At 39.8% G+C, this 22500-nt stretch overlaps 3 protein-coding genes and 1 pseudogene across 6 annotated transcripts in view; 2 read left to right on the forward strand and 2 right to left on the reverse strand.

Moving 5' to 3' along the window:
* The window catches only part of LOC137984817 (uncharacterized), a 6086-nt gene extending 3188 nt beyond the window's left edge, over positions 1-2898 (forward strand). Inside the window, exon 2 of the mRNA XM_068832111.1 lies at positions 1-2898. This exon is cut by the window's left edge and continues 157 nt beyond it. Coding sequence (XP_068688212.1) covers positions 1-824 — 824 coding nt within the window. The 3' untranslated portion in view covers positions 825-2898.
* Positions 1-8154, reverse strand: part of LOC137984818 (uncharacterized) — a 39373-nt gene extending 31219 nt beyond the window's left edge. Inside the window, exons 1-6 of one of the 4 annotated variants that reach the window (XM_068832112.1) lie at positions 7961-8154; positions 7722-7793; positions 6311-6471; positions 4887-4970; positions 3659-3850; positions 2932-2982 (exon numbers count right to left, since the gene is read on the reverse strand). In XM_068832112.1, coding sequence (XP_068688213.1) covers positions 2932-2982; positions 3659-3850; positions 4887-4970; positions 6311-6471; positions 7722-7793; positions 7961-8054 — 654 coding nt within the window. In that variant the 5' untranslated portion in view covers positions 8055-8154. The remainder of the gene's footprint in view (positions 1-2931; positions 2983-3658; positions 3851-4886; positions 4971-6310; positions 6472-7721; positions 7794-7960) is intronic. The other 3 variants (XM_068832115.1, XM_068832116.1, XM_068832113.1) reach the window with 3 other exon arrangements.
* LOC137984819 (PRELI domain-containing protein 2-like) lies at positions 8139-15242 on the forward strand. Its single transcript, XM_068832117.1, has 6 exons — positions 8139-8308; positions 10168-10225; positions 11179-11252; positions 11403-11557; positions 12743-12851; positions 15075-15242. Exons 1-6 carry the CDS (start codon positions 8234-8236, stop codon positions 15123-15125), a joined length of 522 nt encoding a protein of 173 aa, XP_068688218.1. The 5' UTR covers positions 8139-8233; the 3' UTR covers positions 15126-15242.
* A 6070-nt stretch (positions 15243-21312) lies between these two features.
* The window catches only part of LOC137985460 (uncharacterized), a 19785-nt pseudogene continuing 18597 nt past the window's right edge, over positions 21313-22500 (reverse strand).

Consider the following 22500-nt stretch of genomic DNA (forward strand, 5'->3'; position numbering starts at 1 on the left):
GTCAGTTTGTATCAATGCACATAATAGTTAAGCTAAGGAGGTGGGATAAAAACAAAATTGCAGGAGTAATGCTTTTGTCTTTTTTTATTTTTTTTGCAGGCATAGGCTTAAATATTTATGCTATGAGTGTATCAACTTGTCAACAAAATTTTTATGCTTGTGTATTTTTTGGATTTGTGCTGATTGTGTTTTTGCGGCGGTTTTTTTATTGTATGATTATACACTGCTGGAATAGTACACGTCGTGAACTACACTGGGACTTAATATCTGGTCATGGTGACAATACAAGCAAAAACATTCCTTCCTTTATTTTTCTTTACCCAGCAGTATTCATTGCATGTCATCACTTACTGTGGATTTCGCTTGGTGTAATAACAGAACCTCTTTGGGGTAGTACAGTTTTAGTGGGTATTACTTCTCTTTTTTCTGTTTTTTATTTCCTGGTTTGTGACTTTTGCAGGGCATTTCCTTCTCCCGAAAACCCTTGTTTGTTTTGTATGGCTCTGATTCTTATCTCAGGTGGTTTCTTGGCATTTGTTCTGTTGTTGCTTGTTTTGCTTGTGGTGGCGCAGGCTTTCTTTGGTGAGAGTTTGATTTCTACTGTTGTTCAAAATGGTTTGGTTGCAATTGGTACTGTTGGGTATGGCTATCTGAAGCCTACATTAAACGAAAGCGGTGGAGGTGGAGGTGGAGGTGGAGGTGGAGGAGGAGAGGAAGGAGGAGGAGGAGGACGAAGGGGCGAAGGAGGACGAGGAGCAGCAGGCAGAAGTCCTGCAGAAGAAGTCGAATTGCTGGAAATCTCTAATGGCAACAATAGAAAATAAATACCCAGCTCTGATTAATTAGGGAGTTTAAGAAAAGAACGACGGAAACGGCAACGGCAACGTTACTGGACAAAAGGCTTAATTAGCAGGATATAATCATACTGATTTTTTTTTTTGTTATCAGTGGTTTCATAAATTAACCCATCTTTTTTTGCCGATGATTTTAAGCTAATATGTTGTGTCCATTCATACACGTTTGTAAACCAAGTTCAGACCACACAATACGGTATTCGTTCTCTGTATTTTTCTGGTGTTAAATTTTGGAATTCATTAGCTCTTGATGTAAAGCAGATTATTCCTTTTTTCTAGAATCCGTCAAAACACCAAGAACTCTATGATTGACCAGTATAAAAATGATACTGATAATTAATTAGTTTCATTATATACATAATTCAACCAATCAGAAGTGAAACCAAAACCTATCGTGGCTTGCGCGTGCACATTTCCCCGCGCTTTGTGTCGGCTACGTGTAATTACTTCGACTTTTGATTGGTTTACTGGATTGTCTCCGTGCTTTTTGATTGGCCAAAGTAATTACTTTGTTTTTGGTTTTACGACTCGATTGAAACTCGCTCTATTGTTGAAAATTGGAAGAAAATGATTACTTCGTATTGGATGTCAAAACTGGGCGTGCATCTAATGGGCCATTTCCCCGTTCATGTCTGCCTCCTCTTCAAAGCGAGTCTACGTGCAAAGTTTTTGTGATGGTAATTACTTCTACTTTACATCTGAATGAAAACTTCACACTTAGACTCGCTTTAAACAGGAGATAGATATGAACTCGAAAATGGCTTATTGTTTGCGTTTCTGGGCATAAGTGAGGGTCTTCGTGAGCTTTAAATATTAAACCAATCGAAATTCGTTTTGTGTTAATTTGAAAACATTTATAAATTTCGTATATATTCATTAAAAATAAGTTGATATTGTAAAAACTGACGCATGTAACAGGCATTTTAAAAGTTAGGATATAAAAATGAGAAAAAAACAAAAAAAAATCCAATCTGTGGTTAAAAGCCGTATTTGAATCTAGAGCATCCACAAGCAAATTCAACATCTTAAAGCCGCTGATGTTACATGTTGAAACTCTTAGCGAAAACTTGTGTGCAACGGAGATGCGAAACAAGTTTCAGGTCAGGCATTGTACCGTGTAACATGGTCGGTTTCGTGAAACTTTTTTTGAACTTCCGTTGCGAGAAAGGTTTCAAGAAAAGTAGAACCACCTACTTCTGCAACGGTGGCAGCAATCGCAGTGGTGATAAAAACAGGAGTTTCACCGTGTAACAACACTTTGTGAAACTGGTCTCGCTCGATCTTGTTACGCTACGCTGCGTAAGCGAATCAGAAACCGGCTAAGGCCATGGAAACAACACTTCAACATCACCTTCAACGTTAACGAACCATTTTCGACCTTTTATGTTACACGGTGCAACGCCTTCTGAAACTCGTTTTGCCGCGCCCTTTCACACAAGTTTGAGTTAAAAGTCTCAACGTGTAACAGCGGCTTAAAGGACGAGGCCAAGCCACCTCCTTTCCTGTTCCTGTTTTAATCCACTTAAGAATCCCTTCACAGGGGCACCCAACGATAATCTTTGGTGAAATACGTGTTCGAGAGAGTCAAACTATTCTAAGAATGTCGGTTCTACGTTGCAAAACAGCTCAATATTTCTTTACTAAAACATTTCCTAAAAGATTCGTTACCAGGGAAAAACACACCCTTACGTTTTCAGAAGGGATATTTGTGCAATTTTTGGCACTTGAATAGGTCACCTAGCAGTTTCGGATGAGGAAATGGTCGGGTTGGAAGTCCTTAGAAGGTAACGTTCAGCTAGCAATTTCTGAGATGAAGATATCGGTCCATAAAATTCTCAGACACTTCAGTTTTCAGCTAAGATATCCGAACAGATCAAATTTCTCTAGGTACATGTAATAAAAACATCTCTTTAGACAGTCTAGAGCCTAGAAATCTCACTCAAAGGCTTTCGGCTTAATTTCCTCGTTGGGTGCCCTTGACTTCAGTTTACTTGCAAGTGTCACATCAATACATAACAAAAGCTTCACAACCACTTGCCAATCAATACACTGTTAAATTGACAGTGTGTGAACTTACCTGTCCTCTTCTGAAGAGAGCCTTAAGATTTGTGGGTGACATTGCAAGTACCTATAAAGGAATAAACGCGTGGTCAGACCCATGGAACTACAGTAACAATAATGAAGGGTGAAAGGAGACACGGGTGGCAATAGAAGAGAAACAATATAAATGAATAAAAACACGTAGTAATCGTTACAATGAACATGGCTGATCATTATGTCATCCGTTTTGGACGATGTTTTGCATTGAAGAGGACTTTGTGATTGCATATATGAGTGGATCCCTTTCTCCTTCTAGTTCAGTAATAAGTCAAATGATTATCATTGGTTTGCTACGTTTTACGGCACATTGAACTGAGAGCCTCAGAAGTACCATGGAGAAAATGGTCAATTATGTTCACTTTTAGTAGAGAAACGAAAAACATTCATATGCTTGACGACGTTAGTAACCTTAATGTTAAAAAGTGGTGGACCTCAAACACTTTTTGCACCCATTAAAAGCAGAATAACTGTAAGGCAAAAAAATCATGTAAACTAAACTTAAAACGAATGCAACATAATTGAAAAAGTTACGATTCAATACCCGATGTTTCGACGCTCCTGGCTTAAGTGTCTTCTTCAGGGGTGATCTACAGTGTAAAGCTGTTTTCTGGCGCTAAACTAAACTTTTCCACAAATACTGGAGGGCATGACCTTTAAGTCATAGACAAGCTGCAACAATTACTTAACAATAAAATATTTCTAACCTTTGTACAGTTTTCAGCAACAAATTCAAACTGTTCAAGCTTTCCCTGGCATGCTGCTAAATTTAGGAGGCACGACACTCTTATTTTTTCAAACTCATCTTTGCTATCGTCAGGTAATTGGTCACCAATTAAGATCAGCTGCTTAAGAGCCTGGCCATGATACCGTCTGGATGCACTAAGCCAATTGCTGGCCTGTAAGAGAATTTTGTGAAGACGGATGCAAAGATTTTTGTTTTAATGTCATTATTTTATTGATTTTTGTATTTGGGAGCTTTACATTACTTTTACTAATGCCAAGAAGCTACATGTATTTAAATGGAAGGCTATTTATTGCTTATCACCTCTGATCAACAAAGTTTTCTCCGAAATCATCCCAAATGTATCGTGTTGTTTTTAGAATTTTGCATTGAAAATTCACTTTTTTATTCACATTGAAAGATGGGAAAAGAGGTCATAGTTTGATTCAAGACCAAGCAATGGAGGGCAATGGATCCGATACCAGGTTGACGTCACATATTACTTTGCATCGCTGTTTTCAAAGTACTGTCACAATGCACAGCAGTCTGTGACGTCAACCCAGTAATAAACCCACTCCTCTTCCTTGTATGGTCGTACAATGTAGATCAAATTACAACCATTTTTCCACTTTTAGGAACAGTGACTTTGAAGAAGACTGTTAAGCACATCAAAGAATTAGTGTTAAACAAGTGAAGAGAATTGTTGAGAGGAAAGGAATGTTTGAGGCGATAGACACTTTAATCATTAATAAGCAGTGTTAGGACCATTTTGTTCTGAAATATTATTTGATGTCAAATCAAGTAAAATGTTTGATTGTAATAAACAATACCTAATTTCTGCAGGTAGAGTCCACAAGAAACAATTTGAGGCAATGTTGAACAAAATTAGAAAAAAAAAATACAATTTGATATGGGAACTTAATTCATGAGCCTTCCAACTAATATTCAAGGAGACGGGAGTGGTGAACTGAAGCAAAAATAAATGGAATGACAGGCAAACGTTTGTAAAGAAGAGTAGGGAGAAGATATGAAGGAGGTGGGGAGGGGAGGGAAGAGGAAGAGAGAAGAGAAAAAAAATGGTTTGGCAGGGAAAAAGGGAAAAAATGAGAGAAAACTGGAGAAAAATTAAGCATTCTGAATTGAGCTTTAGTCAGACATTAATTAATAGGGTTAGCTAGGGAAAGTTTAATTCTAATAAATAAATATTATACCTTAAAGCAGTCTGTTCCTTTGGCTTTGTGGTGCTTTGCAACTGTTAGCTTTTCTTCTGGAGTAGTATGCCATGGGTCTTTTGCCTGCAATAAAAAAAAAAAAAAAGAATTACAGAAATTGATCAAAATTGTGTGACTGTATAGCAATTAAAAAGGTAGTCAAAAGGAGAACAACATTATCCACTGCATAAATCCCCAAATAAGCAGTCAAGTGTGTACATAAATTGTCTATTCTTAGATGATGTCTGGTTCAATGGCATCAAAGCCAACCTACACCACTGTACGAAGAGGGGAAAGGAGGAAGACAGAAATAAGCCCAGCTAACTAATTTTACTTGTAATCTTGAGGATGAAATTACGAAGGGCACTGCTCAACAAGATCAGCCCAAAGGAATAAGGCACCTCAGCCAGTTCCTAAATATGGATATTGTCCGTTAAATTGATGAGGAGGGAAACTTGAGTACCTGGAAGAAACCCCGTTTGAGAATGACTAAAACTCAGCCCACATGCCCATGCATTGTACTTAACTACAGGTTGAGGTGGATGGCAGGGATGACCACTACACTTGAGTCTGCATCCCTGTTAACTCAGAGACAAGCGAGGAAACATGTTCTAAATTTCCCTACAAATTATGTCATACTTTTGATGTAAAGGGGATAAGAAGAAGAAGAAGGAAAAGACGAGATTAAATAAGAATAAGAACGTCAGAGCAGTGATTCTCCCTGGACAAGCCAAGCAATTGCCTCTTATAAACACATGCAACATTCAGGCTACCACGGGAGCCTGAATGATTTGGCTACCACTGGATTCGAACCCATGATCTCTGCGATGAATGTGCAATGCCATGTACCAACTGAGATCATTTTGTTCCTGTGAAGAACTCTATGAAAATGAATGCATATTTGAAGTGCGGGTTATAGACGAATGATTAATAGCTGGACATTTTAAGCAATTGTTTCTTATAGACACCTGACAAATTCAGGCGGATTCACCAAGTCCTTCACAGGAACAAAATAAGCCCAAGAAATTGACCTGGTCCCAGCTGAGTGGCTTCATACATGTAGCTCAGTTGGCAGAGCAATGCACCAGCATAATAGAGGACATGGGTTCGAATCCTGCTGGCAGGAGTGACCTGCCTTTTTTATTTTAATAAGAGACAATTGTTGCTTAAATTGTCTATAGCCCACACTTCAAATATACATTCATTTCTTTAAAAATATTTAAAGAAACTTGGTAGTGTTCTGCATTAATTCTTACAGCTATATTTTCCAGTGCATGATGCTATCCACCCTGGGGTACATAGAGAGTAGCCTAAAGGGCAGATAGGCCTTCGGTATTGGGTGATACAAAGACTGAAACAACATTAATAATGTTCTCCTTGCAATAAAGTACTAGTCGCTAAGAATTGTGTCAATACTGATCTACCTTTAAAAATGAAAGGAGCTCAATTTCACAGCACAAGTCACCATCCGAAAAACTGGCAAATTCCAGGTTAGCATTTTCCTTTTTGTAGGGTACGACACAGACTTCCTTGGTGTGCATGCATTCTAAACATTTGTCAATGGTCTCTGAAAACTCATTGTCTCCTGGAAAAAAAAAATTATTATAATTTATAAAATCAGTCATAATATTTTACAGTGAAGAATACATCTTTCAATGGTTTTTCATGCATTACAGCTTACATATAGGACAAGATTTGTATGATCATTCTATCTTTAAATCAAAAGAGCTGCAGCTTCCCACTGTTTCACAAACTCCATTTGAGGTGTTTATGGATATCATTCATTGACTAAATGAAGAAATATTGGAATATTGCAAAATCCAATGGTGTAATAACAACAAGGGTTGTAAGAAGGGCCTATGTGTGTATATTCATTTATTACCTAAGAGGAATGTCGAGATTTTAGAAATTCAGATTGATGAACATTACTTAAACAGCAACCAAAACATGGGCGTGTACCTTTATGAGAAGACTTAAAAAATCTCACCATTTAAGTAAGCGTCAGGCTTCTCAAGGTAGTCTTTAGATATCCGCCTTACGATGCTCAGTCTTGCTCAGACTGGGTACTAATGAAAACCATGAGGTGCGCGATAGTCTTTGCACATCTGACATATGTCGTCATTCAAAATGGTGCAGAAAATACAGACAGTAGATGAAAAAAAAATCTCCAAAAAGGTTACCCTAGAAACCACAGGACACCCAAGATTATGAACTGCATTATCCTTCATCGAACGCAATTAAGTTAGAACTTTCTCCTCAATTATTTTAAGACCCTCAGTGTTTATCCAGACGGGGTAAGGAATTGCTACCTCCTGCATGGTAATCTGATATACTCTACCACCCTGGCCAATCAAAATTTCCTTGTAGACTATTTAACATAATGTCCATCTACTCTGGGATTCATGAATTGACCCCCATTTGATCTATTTTCAATTTAATGGGTGCAAACATCTGTGCCCCTTGAGACTGTGTTCCATTTTAATCTGCACCCTTCCCCCCCCCCCCCCCCACCCCCTCTCCTCCAACCCCCTGCAGGTACTGGAAAGCATTGCTTTGAATTACTTAGTTTTCCTTGTCCTGTTAAGTTTGTTCAACGTAAGCTGTGCTCCGATACCTGCAGAAGGAAGAGGTCAAGGAACAGTTTCATCAAAGAGGCTGCCAAAATTTAAATCTCAAATGCACCGATAAAATGACTCTTACGATCTTAGGGGGTACAGGCAAAAAAAAAGGGGTAAGGTAAGGTTACAGAATAAATTAATATTTCGCCACATTATGAAAGCACACTACGACACATTAAATTTCGAAATTTCCACTTAAAATGGCCTACATATTTACCTTCGCCGATCACAAAATCTTTTTCGCTTGTATGTGACACAGAATCATCTTGAGAAAATATTTTCAGTTTTACTATACAAAGACAAAACTATATTAACACTTGAGAAAATTATGCTTACATAGCTACACGCAGACCAATGATATGTTGCCAAAACTAACTGACTCTCGAGCTCATCAAGACGTTTTGAGCGACCAAATTAAAAACGCAAAGAAAAAAAAAAGACGAAATAACAAATAACCTTTGCACGAGGAGCCGTAGTTAGGTGTTTCTAATCCAATTCCTTTTCGAATTATAGTTCTTGGGAAAGCGAAGGCACCACTATCGTCCACCATATTCCATCTTGATCATCCGCCATTTTGGAATCTTCAAAAGCTTTCATTTGATTGGCTTTTGGAAACAAAGTTGGCCAATAGCAATTGACGTTACACCTCCTGTAAAATCGAAACAGAATGCAGACTTCCTAAGAAAGAGAAAATTTCCGCAGATTTTATGGCTAAAACGAGCTGGGAATATGGTCCGGCATTTGGACATCAATTACGTGTTTAAGCATCCTTTTGAGAACGTTACTCGCGCTTACTTCAAGAAGGTAATGAAGTTGCCTCTGTCGATCGGTGTCCATGCCTTGTTAATTTCCCTCGCTCAGTCACTTTAAGCTCGGTGTCTGACATTTGCAGACTGCAGACTAACCCTAAATCACAATTATTGAAAGCTAACCGTTTTAAAATGGGTTCTTCGACTTAAATACTGTTTATCAGCGCTATTTGAAATGGATTCTTAGACTTAAATACTGTTTATCAGTGCTATTTGTAGCAGTCTGCAGTCTGCAGTCTGCAAATGTCAGCTAGACACCGCTTTAAGCTTAATAGGCTTATTGCATGTCCTTTTCCATAATTAACAACTTCGCTATGGAAAGTTGTGACGACTCGGGCTGAAATGAAATTCTAAACTGCTTTTCAAGGGTGGACATGTTGTTTTTTAATTTTAGCAAGCTCTAGAGATTAAGGATTGCTAGGTTGGGGACACTCTGGAGGGCTCGATAATTTTACTAGTGTTTTCTGAAGAAATCACCTCATTATGCAAGCACCTGACAACTGCGTCAAATCTTAATAACGATTCATAAAAGATTGAATAATTTGGCAACTCTCGATTCATATTCATATCAAGATTGACATTAAGGGAGCTAAAACAAAGGAAATTGGGTAAACATTGTTACATGGTTATTAATTGTCCAGTGTTGTCTTGTTTCTGACTTGCCAAATTGATGCAAAATTGAATTTTTACCCCTAAGGGAAATGTGTGTGGGGGATCGTACTGGTGATGGATTTATATACCATACATATCACATACAGTCTCATGGTGGTTTCAGCTCCAACTTGTGTATACCCAAAAAAAATTCGCCAAAATACCCAAAATTTATCCAAATATACCCAAAATTAATGGAAGCATTGTATACTGTATACCTGAAATTCAAAGAAAGTGCTATACTGAATACCAGTATTGAAGCTGCAATATACCCTTATATACCCGATTTAAAGGGAACCTCCACTAAAACAACAAAATAACTTTAAACCACAGAACATAATGTTTACAATTGGAATTGCTCAATCTTTTTCCAATGAAAACGTTTGTATTCGAGAAAAATAAATTCCAAAAACGCTTATTTTGGCTTTCAAATTTCATGGGCGCCGCCATCTTGAATAATTGTGACGTAACTTGGTTGCCCTATTGTTCTGATACAAAGAGCAATTGTTCTGGAACAATAGGGCAACCAAGTTACGTCACAATTATTCAAGATGGCGGCGCCCGGGAAATTTGAAAACCAAAATAAGCGTTTTTGGAATTTATTTTTCTCGAATACAAACGCTTTCATTGGAAAAAGATTGAGCAATTCCAATTGTAAACATTATGTTCTGTGGTTTAAAGTTATTTTGTTGTTTTAGTGGAGGTTCCCTTTAAAAAGCCCCTGTATACCGTATACCCAAAAACCCTGGCCGACCCTGTTGAGTGTTGATTACCAGGAAAGGTTGTGAGCCAGGCCTATGGTTTGTTGTCTAACCATTTGCAAATGAAATTTAATACAAAGACAGCACTTTCCCCTCAGTTATTTAAAGACCCTGAGTGTTGGTGTGACTGTTCTAAATTTCACCCTGTGATTTCCCACATGAAATTCTGATGCTCAACCAACTGAGCCACTGATCCTCGGTCATCCTTTTATCATCCTTTTCACAAAGATCTTTGATCACAGGGGGTGATACTTATCAGATTTTACTATGGCTGATGGCAGACAATTTTAATTTACTCGTCAACTTGGGGTGTCCTGGGACAGAGTAAAGTCTGGCTGGTTTTAAGGCCAGTTTGGGTGTCAAAAGGGTTAATTAATGGGGATCGTTTTTTAGTGAGTGATTAATAGCATGTGACATTTTCACATTTTTATCATGTACACAGTATTCTTGTGGAAAGGAGACAAATGTAACAGCCATAACAGTCTTGGAACATAAAATAGGTAAATAGATAAGTACATGTAGCATTTATATTGTTTCTTTTTTTTTTTTAATGAACACAAAGGCAGATATCTGTTTACTCCTGATAGGCTAACAAACATCAGGAAATCAAAGGTAGCCAGCCTGTTCTATGTTCTCAGTCAGAACAAGTCCTAGGTAGGGACTCATCAGAAGCATAAAGGGCACAGCTCATAACATCAAGTTAAAAGCATATTGATAAGGCACCTCTGGCAGCCACTATACAGTCCATGTAGCTTGATCTCAGCGTCACAGCCAGATGTAATTAGCTGTGAATAGAATAAGGGGAAAACTGCAGTACCTCGAGATAATAAAACCCTCGAATCAGGTTGAGATCAACAGTTAGGTCCAGTGGTTAGGGCGTTGGGTTTGCATGCAGTTGTTCCAGGTTCAAATCCCATTCAAACCTCTGGTTTGGATTTGCTTTTTCATTGTAAATAACCAAGTGGTTGCTTCCTACCAGTTGGGGTTCTTGATCATACTTTGTGTTAAGCTTGAATTTTGTTTGAATTGTTTCTTACAGATTATTAAAAGTGGGTTTCCTGTTAACTAGAGTGATAGCTATGTGCACTTCCACTATAAACAAAGCATTTACATTTACATTTTTTTAGTTCAGACCTCACATACGATGGGAGGCTAAAATCTTGCATGATAATCAAATCCAAGACTCATAGATGAGAACTTTTCACTTCACGAAATCTGGTTAACAAAAGTTATTTCTCATCCAATTACATTATTTTAGCAGATCAGATAGAAGGTTTTTTTTTTTTTTTTCAAAATACTTCAGCGAATGATAAAAAATGGTCAGCAACCTTGCCCTTTGTTTGTTGGAATGGAAAATTGATTACTCCCAATGAACTAACATCTGATCCATGGAAAAGTGACAAAGTAACCATAAAACCATGTATTGCAACTTTTCAAGTCTCTTTGTTTATAGACCCAGAAACTGCAGAGGAATATGTAGTGAGAAGAAATGAATGTGTCAATGTTTTACCAGGAATTCTAAGAAAGGTACAGTAACTGTATTAAGGAGAAATTCCTATGTATAATGAGTTCTAACTTATATTAAAAATATAGATGTAAGAATGAATAATTCGTTGTGTTATTCTTTTTGTCAGGCCTAACATTTTAGTCTAAAATTGTGTGAATCCATCTTTTTAGCTTTGTCCTTTTGGAAAGATTGAAGTAGAAGAGGAAGCATGGCTAAATAAAAAAGAAAAATATTTACGCCTTCGTTGTTATAATCTGACATGGTCGAAGTATGCTTCTCTTGAAGAGTTCAGTTGTTACCGAACTTGTGAAAATAACCCTGACTGGTATGTATTGTTCACTCTGGTTGGTATGTCTTCAAAAATAACTGACAACATCACAAAATCTTTCTGTGTCATTAAAGCGGAAAGCTGGTTGGTGTGTGCTTATTAAATAACTATCATGATTTTTGAGGAAAAATTAATAGCACTGTATCGTTTCACCTGGCTCTAAAATGGGAATTACCGGTTGAAATTTACTTTCCCGAGTAAGAATTGATCCTTTGTATTGAGATCTTGCAGTGTATCTAGGAGTCTACATGTAGATCGTAAAAATATTGCCACAAATGAATTTTTGGTGCACATTTTGTCATGTTCCATTTCTCTCAGTGAATCTTTGACCTTATATTGCCTCAATATGTGAGTTTATGCAGCAATTACATTATCTTGAACAATGACTAGACAAAAAAAAATTATTTAGCTTTAATGTATAAAGATGAATTGTTCTGAATATTTGTTTTATATTTGGTGCATTTCCTTGCCGTTCTCTTCCTAATAACAGTGTAATACTTAATGGCCAAATTTGAGGTCGTGTTGAGGGAGTAATTCTTTAGCTATTCCAGACTGCCATATTTTCATTGGCCCCTACGATGAATAGCTGGTTTTGTTATCAGGGCTTGGTGTATTGTTGTATCATCTGTTTTTTCGTCCTTCAATCACATACCGCTTCTGGAAAGCTGTAACGGGGTCTCTCTGTGGAGGAGGTGTGCATAATATTTAATACTCTCTTTATATTTTCAAATAATGAACATTCTTGTAGTCGCTCTCAACGTTCTGGCTTATGCTCCAAAACTTGAGTTGGTGGAAATTACCTTATTATAGGAAATTAACACTCCATGAAATTAAGGTAATCAAAATTTTAACGATTCGCGTTAATTTCCTGTGACAAAGTCGTCGTCGTCTGATTTGACAAAATGGCCGAAAACGCATCTTAAAGAACTAAAGGCTCTTTTTCCCGGATTCCTTAGATTATTAGAATCCCCAGGCAGGAGCCGTGTTAGACCCTTTTTCCCGGAAAATCATTCCCGGGCATTCCAAGAAATTGCTTCCGCGGCGAAGAAAGACTAGACTCTTCTATAATCCAATCTAGTGGATTGCGCTCGTTTCGCTTAAACTGAAAACCCATTCGCCCAAAGGGAAATTCCATTCGCTCTTTATTAAGATCTGCACGTGTTTTTTTCCTGGTTCGCTTAGGACAATATTTGAACAGCGTGGCACCATCAGTGTCTTTGGAATTGGCTCCTTGCTTGGTGGAATGTTTGAAACTTTTGCATACACATTTTTTCAACGTGAAGCTGAAAAGGTGAGGACGAAATAGCAGCGCGACCACTGCTTGCACTTTGTGTTGTAAGAATTCTGGCTTAGCACAGTAATGAAATTGGACTTACCTGTAAGACCAGGTTTGAAACCGCAGCTGTCGAATCTATTTATTGGCCCAGGTCCCTCTGATTCATTTTACCGACAATAAAGTGGTAGAGCCTCCGAAATGGCAAGGAGAAGACATAGGTTCGACTTGTTACCAGCTATCCGGCCATCAGGAAGATCAATGGACTTAAATTACGTACTTTATTTAAGTGTTCAAGTCTTGTAGCGCGGGGGCACTAATTTGGTACACTATACTCTGAAGGCCCGTCCACACTAATGCGTTTTCGAAAACCTCCGTTTTCCAAAACCTAATTTCGGGTCCCTGAAAACGGATAAGAAGATCTACGTCCACACTAATGACTGAAAACGGAGTTCTAAAGATGCGTTTTTGTTACCAGGCTATGCGTGCACAGTTTCTTTGCCCTAATGCGCCTGTGTTCGATAGCGCCAGCAAAACTATCTGTACGTTTTGGCGCCAAAAGTGAGGCATCCACGTGATTATGACGTCACATGTATTCGAAAACCTCCGTTTTCACACTAGAACGATAAATCTCCGTTTTCAAAAGTGCCCACTTTCAAAAGCGTATTAAAGAAACCTCCGTTTTCGTGGATCACCGGTTTGAAAACGTCCGTTTTGGATCGTTTTAGTGTGGACGGTCAAATATAAACTGAAGTTTTCGAAAATGCATTACTGTAGACGGGCCCTCACTGTGTGGACCCGAGGGAAGCAGAGTCCTGGGTTTTTCCCGAGACGAGGTCGAGGAAAACAACAGGATTCGAGGGGAAACATAACTAACTAGTTTCCTGAGTGACCAGACAATGAGTGCCTTGTCATATATTATCAATCACAGTTCTCGTTTTGTTCAGTGAAAGTCTAGGGATACAACAATATACTTTGAAACCAAATCAAACTGAACTCAACTCAAATCAAATTAATGTATCATTTTTGAGAAGAGGGGTAAACTGGAGTACCCGGAGAAAAACCTCTCGCAGCCCGTTTCTTGAAAGTCCCGAAAACTTTTCGGAACCGGAAAGCCATTTGTGAAACTGCCAACAAACTAACATCAGAAGAAAGCTTAATAAACGTGGTTTACGATGAAAATAAGTGTGTTTTCCTTTTAGAAAGCGTCAGGAGGCGCTAAGAAGTGAAACCACCGAGGGTTCTTCTATTGAATTTGAGCGAATTTATAGGGTATGTAGATTTGACCGGTTTTCGTGAAATTTCGCCAAAACCTTCCAGAGATGATGACAAACGAAATTGTGTCGAGAAATTCTGATATTGAAAATATTTTTCCGGTGGGATCCCGCAACACGTCTCGCATACTTTTAGCTACTCCAACCTGCGGATGCGGATATCGAGACAACCAATCAGAATATCGAAAAAGCCTGAAACTAGCGCCCGTACGAATTTTTCCCGAACGACACCCGCGAAGTTGGGAAGTAACCTTAACGTGTTTTCACGGTAACAAAAAGAAAAATAACTGTGAAGTTTGACGACTTAAATCCTCTCCGTTCTTGAAATACAAAGGGAATCGCGAGACCCGAAAATGGCCCGTAAAGTTTCGGGACTTTCGAGAAACGGGCCCTTGAGGAGAGAACCCATATATGACGCCGACTCTTGGAATCGAACCCGAGTCACATTGGTTGGAGGCGTGTGCTATCATCTCTCCGCAAACCATCCTCCCCAAACTGTGCTCGCCACCAGTAAACTCGCCAGCAAATATGAACCCGAAGTCGCCACCACAAGTGATAAAAGAGCAAACAGCTTACATTTTACCTGCTTCAGTGTAGACCTTCTTCACCAAGAGGGCAGGCTGGTCACAATCCAGTTCAAGTATATACCCGAGGATAAACTTTAAAAAATAAAGAGACGCAAGTATCGCATGGTACAGGCTCGACGTTTTACTTATTAGGACGAACTTAACAACAATTGAACTTATGCTTTTCGATTACTGAAGTTGTGTTCAGGCATGAATGTGCCTGATGACCACGAAGATTTACAATAATCCCAAATGTATGATCAGTTAAATTTTGTGTTGATTTCGACTACCACAGAGCAGTTTTCCATACAGATATCGTATTTCACCTTAATTGCCCCATGGCTGAAAAGTACGTTAAAAGGTTTCTGAAATAACAAAGGTCGTGATTTTTTACTTTGCAGGGCTTTGGAATAATGGAAGATCTTTTAATGACAATGAATCAAAGATGTTAAAATGGTGAAGACTGGAAAGAAAATTCTTGTGACGATTAACACTCGAGAAGTTTGTATGGTTGTCATTATGTTCCATGTCAAAATTGAATGAAATTAAAGAAAGCTGTAAAAGTAAAAGCGTTTCGAACTAATTTGATCGAAAGTCAGATGTTCCAAGATTTTGATTCAGCCGGCGTTGGAAGAGCAGAGGAGCGCGAGCAAATGGCGGACGCTTCGTTTTCCCGACAGAATCGAGCTGTTGTTGCAAATAGAATTGTTAATTGTATTGAAATGAGCTTTTGGCCAACTCTCGACGAAGAAAGCCCTTTAAAAGGGATGCCCCCATGAGCTGGTGTGCGGACCGGAAACTGACTGGAAACGACAGTTAAATCAATACGTTTGTTACGAGTTCGTATGTTTTGAGGAAAGGTAGCTTGCAAACTAAACTGAACGCAGGGTTGTCGGAACAACAACAAGAAGATTTATTCCAAAATGAACGTAGTTTCCACGAAGTAAAACTCTTAACAACACGTACTCAATAAACTTACACTGCTTCTGTCACACTTGACTAAACACGGCCAACGCCAACTCTCTTCGCTTGTGAAAAACTAGTTAGAAAAACACTCCGCTTGGACTCGTCTACTTATATACTCTGACAATAAACTTCTAGAACTTTCTAAAATAGTAATGAATCTAATTATAGAAAGATTACAAAACACACCGATTTAGAAACGCTTACGTACAAACCTAAATATAAACAAACTACGAACTCTCGCGAAGCTTCTAGACAGTAACGCTTGTCACGCAATACTATTTTTCGTAACATAACCCCCTCTTAAGAAGAAATTTCCTAAATTTCTACTAACAACGAAAAATTAGTTACATAGTACCAACTGAGGAGGCAGTCCAGTGTCTCTTAAGTTATTCCTCTACTCTGCTTAGATAATCGGCTCCTACATTCTCGGATCCCTTGATAGCCTCAACTCTGAAGTTGTAACTCTGAAGAAACATAGCCCAACGCATTAGGCGTCCATTAGCAAACTTCGCACTGTTCATATACTTCAGTGGCTCGTGATCTGTTTGTAGCACAAAGGGAACTCCATACAGATAAAGATGAAACCTTTTGAATCCCCACACAATGGCTACACACTCTTTCTCGATGGTTGAATAATTACGCTCTGCACTTGACAATTTCTTACTTGCATAGCAAACGGGGAATAGCTTGCCATCATGTTTCTGCATTAATACAGCGCCAATACCACTGTCGGAAGCATCAGTCTGCAGAAAGTAGGTTTTCCTTGAATCTGGCAGTCGAAGGACTGGTTCCTTTGTTAGGAGGGCCTTGATACTCTGATAGGCTTTCTCCTGTGCCTCACCCCATTCAACTTTGTTAGGTTGGCCTTTACGCGTGAGGTCTGACAGCGGGGCTGCTAATGCTGCGAAGTTAGGGATAAAATCTCTGTAATATCCAGCCAAACCCATGAACGATCTTATCTGCTTCTTAGTAGTTGGTCTTGGAGCATCTCTAATCTTCGTTACGTTGTCTTCATGAAGACCAATTAACCCTTCCTCCAAACGGTGACCAAGAAAATCAACGGTGTTGACTCCAAAAAGACATTTAGTCGGTCTTATGGTCATTCCAGCAGCTAACAATCTTCTAAACAACTCTCGAAGCGCCTTGATGTGCTCATCCCACGTACCGGTGTGAACCAAAATGTCATCCCAATAAAATTCAACGTTGTCCAGTCCACACAATAGCTTCTTCATGGCTCTCTTTAAGGTCGCTGCGGAGTTGATCATACCAAACGGCATCTTCAGGAATTCATATGATCCGTCAGGCGTCACGAAAGCGGTCTTCGGTATATCCTCCTCAGGAATAGAAATTTGCCAGTAGCCCTTGCTCAGATCAATTCTGGTAAAATACTTGTCACCATTCAACTTCTGGAACAAATGCTCAGCAGTTGGCATAGGCTCAGGATCAAACACGGTTAACTTGTTGAGTTTACGATAGTCCACGCACACACGATTTGAGTTGTCTTTTTTCTTAACAACTACAACAGGCGAAGCATAGGGCGAACTCGATTCTCTTATGACTCCCATCTTCATCATGTCTGTAATATCCTTCTTCAGCGATTCTCTTAAGCTATACGGTACTGGGTATGGTCTTGATCTAACTGGTTGGTCGGATGTAAGCTTGATATGATGCTGAGCCAAACTTGTTGTGCCTGGGGCTTCTGTGAACAGGCTTTGAAACTCATTTGCAAGATCCATGAACTCTGCTCTTTGCTCATAAGAAAGGTTATCTCCTATGGTCACATCATTGACTGACTCTTTCGCGACATAACCACCAATCTCCAGAAAATCAATACCATCCACAGGGTCAACTTCTTCTACTTCACTCTCAACATGTTCGTTCTTGCAAATGTTAGCGTTCGTTTCAACAGCAACTGCTCCAACGGAAACAGGATCCTCTCGCTCAAAATACTTCTTCAGTAGATTAGCATGGTAAACTCTCTCTTTTCCTTTGACTCTCACTCTATAATCATTGAGACCAACTACAGCACTAACCTCAAATGGACCTTTCCACTGCATTAGGAGCTTGTTGTGGTCGGTCGGTAGCAGCACTAACACTTTGTCTCCAGGTACAAACTTCCTGACTTTAGTCTTTCGGTCGTAATAATGCTTGCCTTTGTTCTGGGCTTTCTGAAGCTCGGTGTGCGCCAGCTTGAGGGTATCTTCAAGCTTCTCGCGTAGCTCGAACACATACTGATAGCTGTTCTTTACTTCAGGCTCCTCCAGCTCTTTCGTCCAAAGCTCTTTGAGAATAAACATCGGTCCTCTGACAGCTCTCCCATACAGTAACTCAAACGGCGAAAAACCAGTAGACTCCTGGGGAACTTCACGATATGCAAACAGCAACGGGTTAATATAGCGATGCCACTGTCTTGGCTGTTCACTGCACAATCTCTTTAACATGCTCTTCATTGTTCCATTAAACTTTTCCGTCAGGCCATTACACATAGGATGATATGGAGTCGTGGTGAGCTGTTTAATGCTCAAAAGCCGCGTCACTTCCTTCATACACTCAGAGACGAACTGCGTACCAAGGTCGCTCAAGATCTCTTCAGGCACTCCCAAACGACTAAAGATATCCACCAACGCTTCTGCCACAGTCTCAGCATCAATGTTCTTCAGCGGAACGGCTTCAGGATAACGAGTTGCAAAGTCGACCAATGTCAATATATATCTATGGCCGTCCTCACTCGGGGGAACAATAGGTCCAACCAGGTCGATTGCTACTCTCTTAAATGGCTTGTCAATTAATGGCATCTTCTCTAGGGGAACTTTCGGTACGGAACCCTTGTTAACTGTCTTCTGACATACATCGCAGGACTTGCAATAACGAGTCACGTCCCCTTGAATGCCTGGCCAATAGAACGCGCTTTGAATCTTATCGGTCGTTTTCTTTATTCCCATGTGACCTCCCATGATCGATCCGTGCGCTAGTTCCATTATTCGACTTCTCAGCTGCACAGGAACCATAACCTGCTTCAGGGGTTTACCTCCGTTCACATAAGGGTGCTTGTAGACACGGTACAGAACTCCACCTTTCACTTCAAATGAAGTCTCAGCCTGGCCTCTCGCAACTACGTCATCTTTCTCCCAAAATTTCTGTAGGCTCTCGTCATCACGCTGCATTTGCTTGAGCTTTTCTCTATCAACTACAAGACTTTCTTTGGTATCCGGTACCTTCAACGGAATATGTTCTCCAGCTTTCTTAGCTTGACTTCTCGTGGTTACAGCACAAGCTTCTTGTACAGGAACTTGCCAGCTTGGGTCTGGGTCGTCAGCGGCTCTTGCGCCTGGTACATTACCAATAATTAAATCATAAACAGCATCGGGAAGACACTGCGCTTCCACTTGGCCCTTGAGATAAGGTGTATCAACATCAATCTTTGCGATGGGAACTTTCCTTGCCGTATTGTCAATGAGCAGCATAACATTAAATTCGCCAGTAAACTGATCCTCAGACACTAGGTCCCTCTTTACTACAATTCCACTACAACCAGTATCTCTGAGGACATCAACAGGCTTCTCTCCAACTCTACCTTTCACGACAGGCATTTTACTTCTCACTCCAGTCAACGGTTCAATACAAGCACTACTCAACAATGGAATCTTCTTACCACAGGCTAACAGCAGCTTATCATCTTTAATACAGGCCTTAACTTCTTCATCAGTAGGTTTAACCTCAGGTGGCTGAACTAAACAACTGGCACTCACTTGACCACGCTGCACAGGGTTACCATCCCTACTTTGTCCTCCGGATCTGCGTCCACCTGATCGACAGTTTCTAGCTTCATGTCCCTGCTTACCACATAGGAAACACTTTCTTGTTAGGGTTGGGCAGTTGACAGCTTTATGACCTCGGGTGTTGCACTTAAAGCAATGCAGAGCTGGTGGATTAATCTGCATGTTCTTGGGTTCGTCCCTCTCAGGCTGCACTGTTGGCTTTCTTGTCGCTGCGCTGAACAAATGTTTACCATGAGCCTCCAAGTACTGGTCAGCGATCTTCGCAATCTTTGCTAGAGTCTCAGGTGCCCTTTCTTGCAGGTGAATTGCCAAATCCTTAGGGCAAGAGTCAATAAATTGTTCTTTGACGATCAAGTCCTTAAGACCATCAAAGGTTCGCGCAGTATTTGAAAGCTCTAGCCACCGTAACAGGTATCTGTCCAGTCGCACAATAAACTGCTCTGGACTTTCGTCAACTTCCGGTTTGGATGCTCTAAATTTTCGACGATAGCCGTCTTCGGTAAGGTCATATCTCTTCATTAACGCAATCTTTACCCTGTCATAATCCTTAGCTGCGTCCTCCGATAGACGTGAATACACTTCTAGTGCCCGTCCAGACAACAGAGCACTGAGCTTCGATGCCCATCCATCTCTTTTCCACTTAGCCGTCTCCGCGAATCTCTCGAACCTCTGCAAATACGCGTCCAAATCGTCTTTACCATCAACAAACGAGGGGAGTTTAGGTGCCTTAACCCGATCCTCTCTCACTTCAGGACGTCCGTCAGCACTCTCCACAGCCAAACGTGCAATTTCCAGCTCATGTTCTCTTCTTGCCGCTTCAATAGCCTCTTTCTGTTTCAACAGCTCGGCTTCCATCTCCAATTTTCTTAGTTCGCGTTCTTGTCGCCTGGTTTCTCTCTCTTCGTCTTCTCTTCTTTTATCTTCTTCAAGTAATCGACGTTTCTCTTCTTTTTCTTCTTCAAACCGCCTACGTTTTTCTTCTCTTTCTTCCTCCAATTGTCTTCGTTTTTCTTGTTTTTCTTCCTCTCTACGTTTCTCTTCGCGTTCTTTTTCTTCTTGTTCACGCACAAATTCAAGCAGCTTTTCTCCTTCCAGACCAAACTTTTCGCCAAGCTGAATAAATTTCTCCATTTTCACAGCACTAAAATTCCACGGCTCTTTCACTCGTTACAACTTTTTCCACAGCGCAGCTACTTCCTTCCAAGTTGTGATCCTTTCCTGGTTTCTGTAGACGGCAAACAAATGAATTCCTCTCCCGGACAGGCCCCCAATGTTACGAGTTCGTATGTTTTGAGGAAAGGTAGCTTGCAAACTAAACTGAACGCAGGGTTGTCGGAACAACAACAAGAAGATTTATTCCAAAATGAACGTAGTTTCCACGAAGTAAAACTCTTAACAACACGTACTCAATAAACTTACACTGCTTCTGTCACACTTGACTAAACACGGCCAACGCCAACTCTCTTCGCTTGTGAAAAACTAGTTAGAAAAACACTCCGCTTGGACTCGTCTACTTATATACTCTGACAATAAACTTCTAGAACTTTCTAAAATAGTAATGAATCTAATTATAGAAAGATTACAAAACACACCGATTTAGAAACGCTTACGTACAAACCTAAATATAAACAAACTACGAACTCTCGCGAAGCTTCTAGACAGTAACGCTTGTCACGCAATACTATTTTTCGTAACAACGTTCAGTCTCGCTCAGTTTATTTGATTATAGTAAAATGACAAAAACAAAAATAAAGCCGTTATTAAGAATAAAAATATGAAAGCATTACATTAAAAAAAAATCTGAATATGAAAGCATTACATAAAACAAAAAAGAAAAATCCCAAGAGTGACGGAAACTACGCATACTGCGGGAGGGAAAGATAGATATGAAAGACTACATAGCGCATCCTTTTGCAAGCTTCACATCATTAATAAACTTTTATACGGTGCCACTACCAGCTTCTGTATTGTAATAAGTCTTCCAGTATTGAGCCAGCGATGGCAGGCCAGTTGGAATTAACGCAGGAATCCGCGCGAGGTACAGTCGGGCTGCCAGTCCAGAGTATAGCGGTTTTTCTAAGTCTGCCCAGGTTGTTTTTGTCCAATCGATGCCAAGCTTCGCCTTGATTTTATTCCAGTAATTTCTAGGCCTACGTTGAGTTGTAGTTTCGACATGACCAATTCTATCGACCTATTTAAAGCAAGAGGATAAACAGAAGGTAAAATACATTTACTTCTTGATTTACAACGCAGTGAAAACTAAAAGATGACCGGAAACCGTTACTTCATGATAGTAAAGATCTCGTTCAGTCGACCCATTCTTGCCAGTATAAGCACAGGCGCCCCAAGCTCAGTGTGAGGGAAAGCCAACGTGGCCTACAAAAATATACGGATTTGTATGGGAATCCCGAGAAAAATCTTAAGATAATTGTATAAAAAAATCTTCGGTTGCCAACAGTATTATACAATACCGTTGGCAACCAAGAAATTCAACAATGGCTCAAATCGCGTTGAATCTGAAAAAAGAAAAACAACAAACAAACAAAACAAAACAGAAATGATGCGACCCACAATTACAATAAGGTAAGGCTTTTAACCGAGAATATGTTCATATAATTATCTTCGTAAGTCTTGAGATTCCCATACAAATCCCAATATGTTGGCTTTCTCTCACCTGAGCTTGGGGTGCCTGTGGTATAAGGCGTTAACTTTCTGTTACGATTTAATTTAAAGTGGAAAATTGCAAAATATTTTAAGTCTTTAAACAGTTTTGCTTTGAACACTGAAGAAAATGTAAAATGCTTCTCTTGGAAAACAAATACTCGTCTGGAAAGCGACCATTCCTTCCTTCCTCTAGTAAAATATCTTCTTTCTTAATTTTGCACGTGTAAGGTAAAGTCCGCTACGAGACTACAAGGTCCACCAGGCCGGCACTTATCTCCGGTTTCTGTAACATGAAGCGACTACTACCCCCTGGATGGGATGCTTGTCAATCGCAGGGTTACCCCCAGTATTTTCGCCGGTACCGATTTATACACCTGGGTGGAGAGAGGCACCGTGAGAGTAAAGTGTCTTTTCCCAA

The sequence above is a fragment of the Montipora foliosa genome, chromosome 14, assembly GCF_036669935.1.
Source record: "Montipora foliosa isolate CH-2021 chromosome 14, ASM3666993v2, whole genome shotgun sequence".
In the NCBI taxonomy this organism is placed as follows: domain Eukaryota; kingdom Metazoa; phylum Cnidaria; class Anthozoa; order Scleractinia; family Acroporidae; genus Montipora; species Montipora foliosa.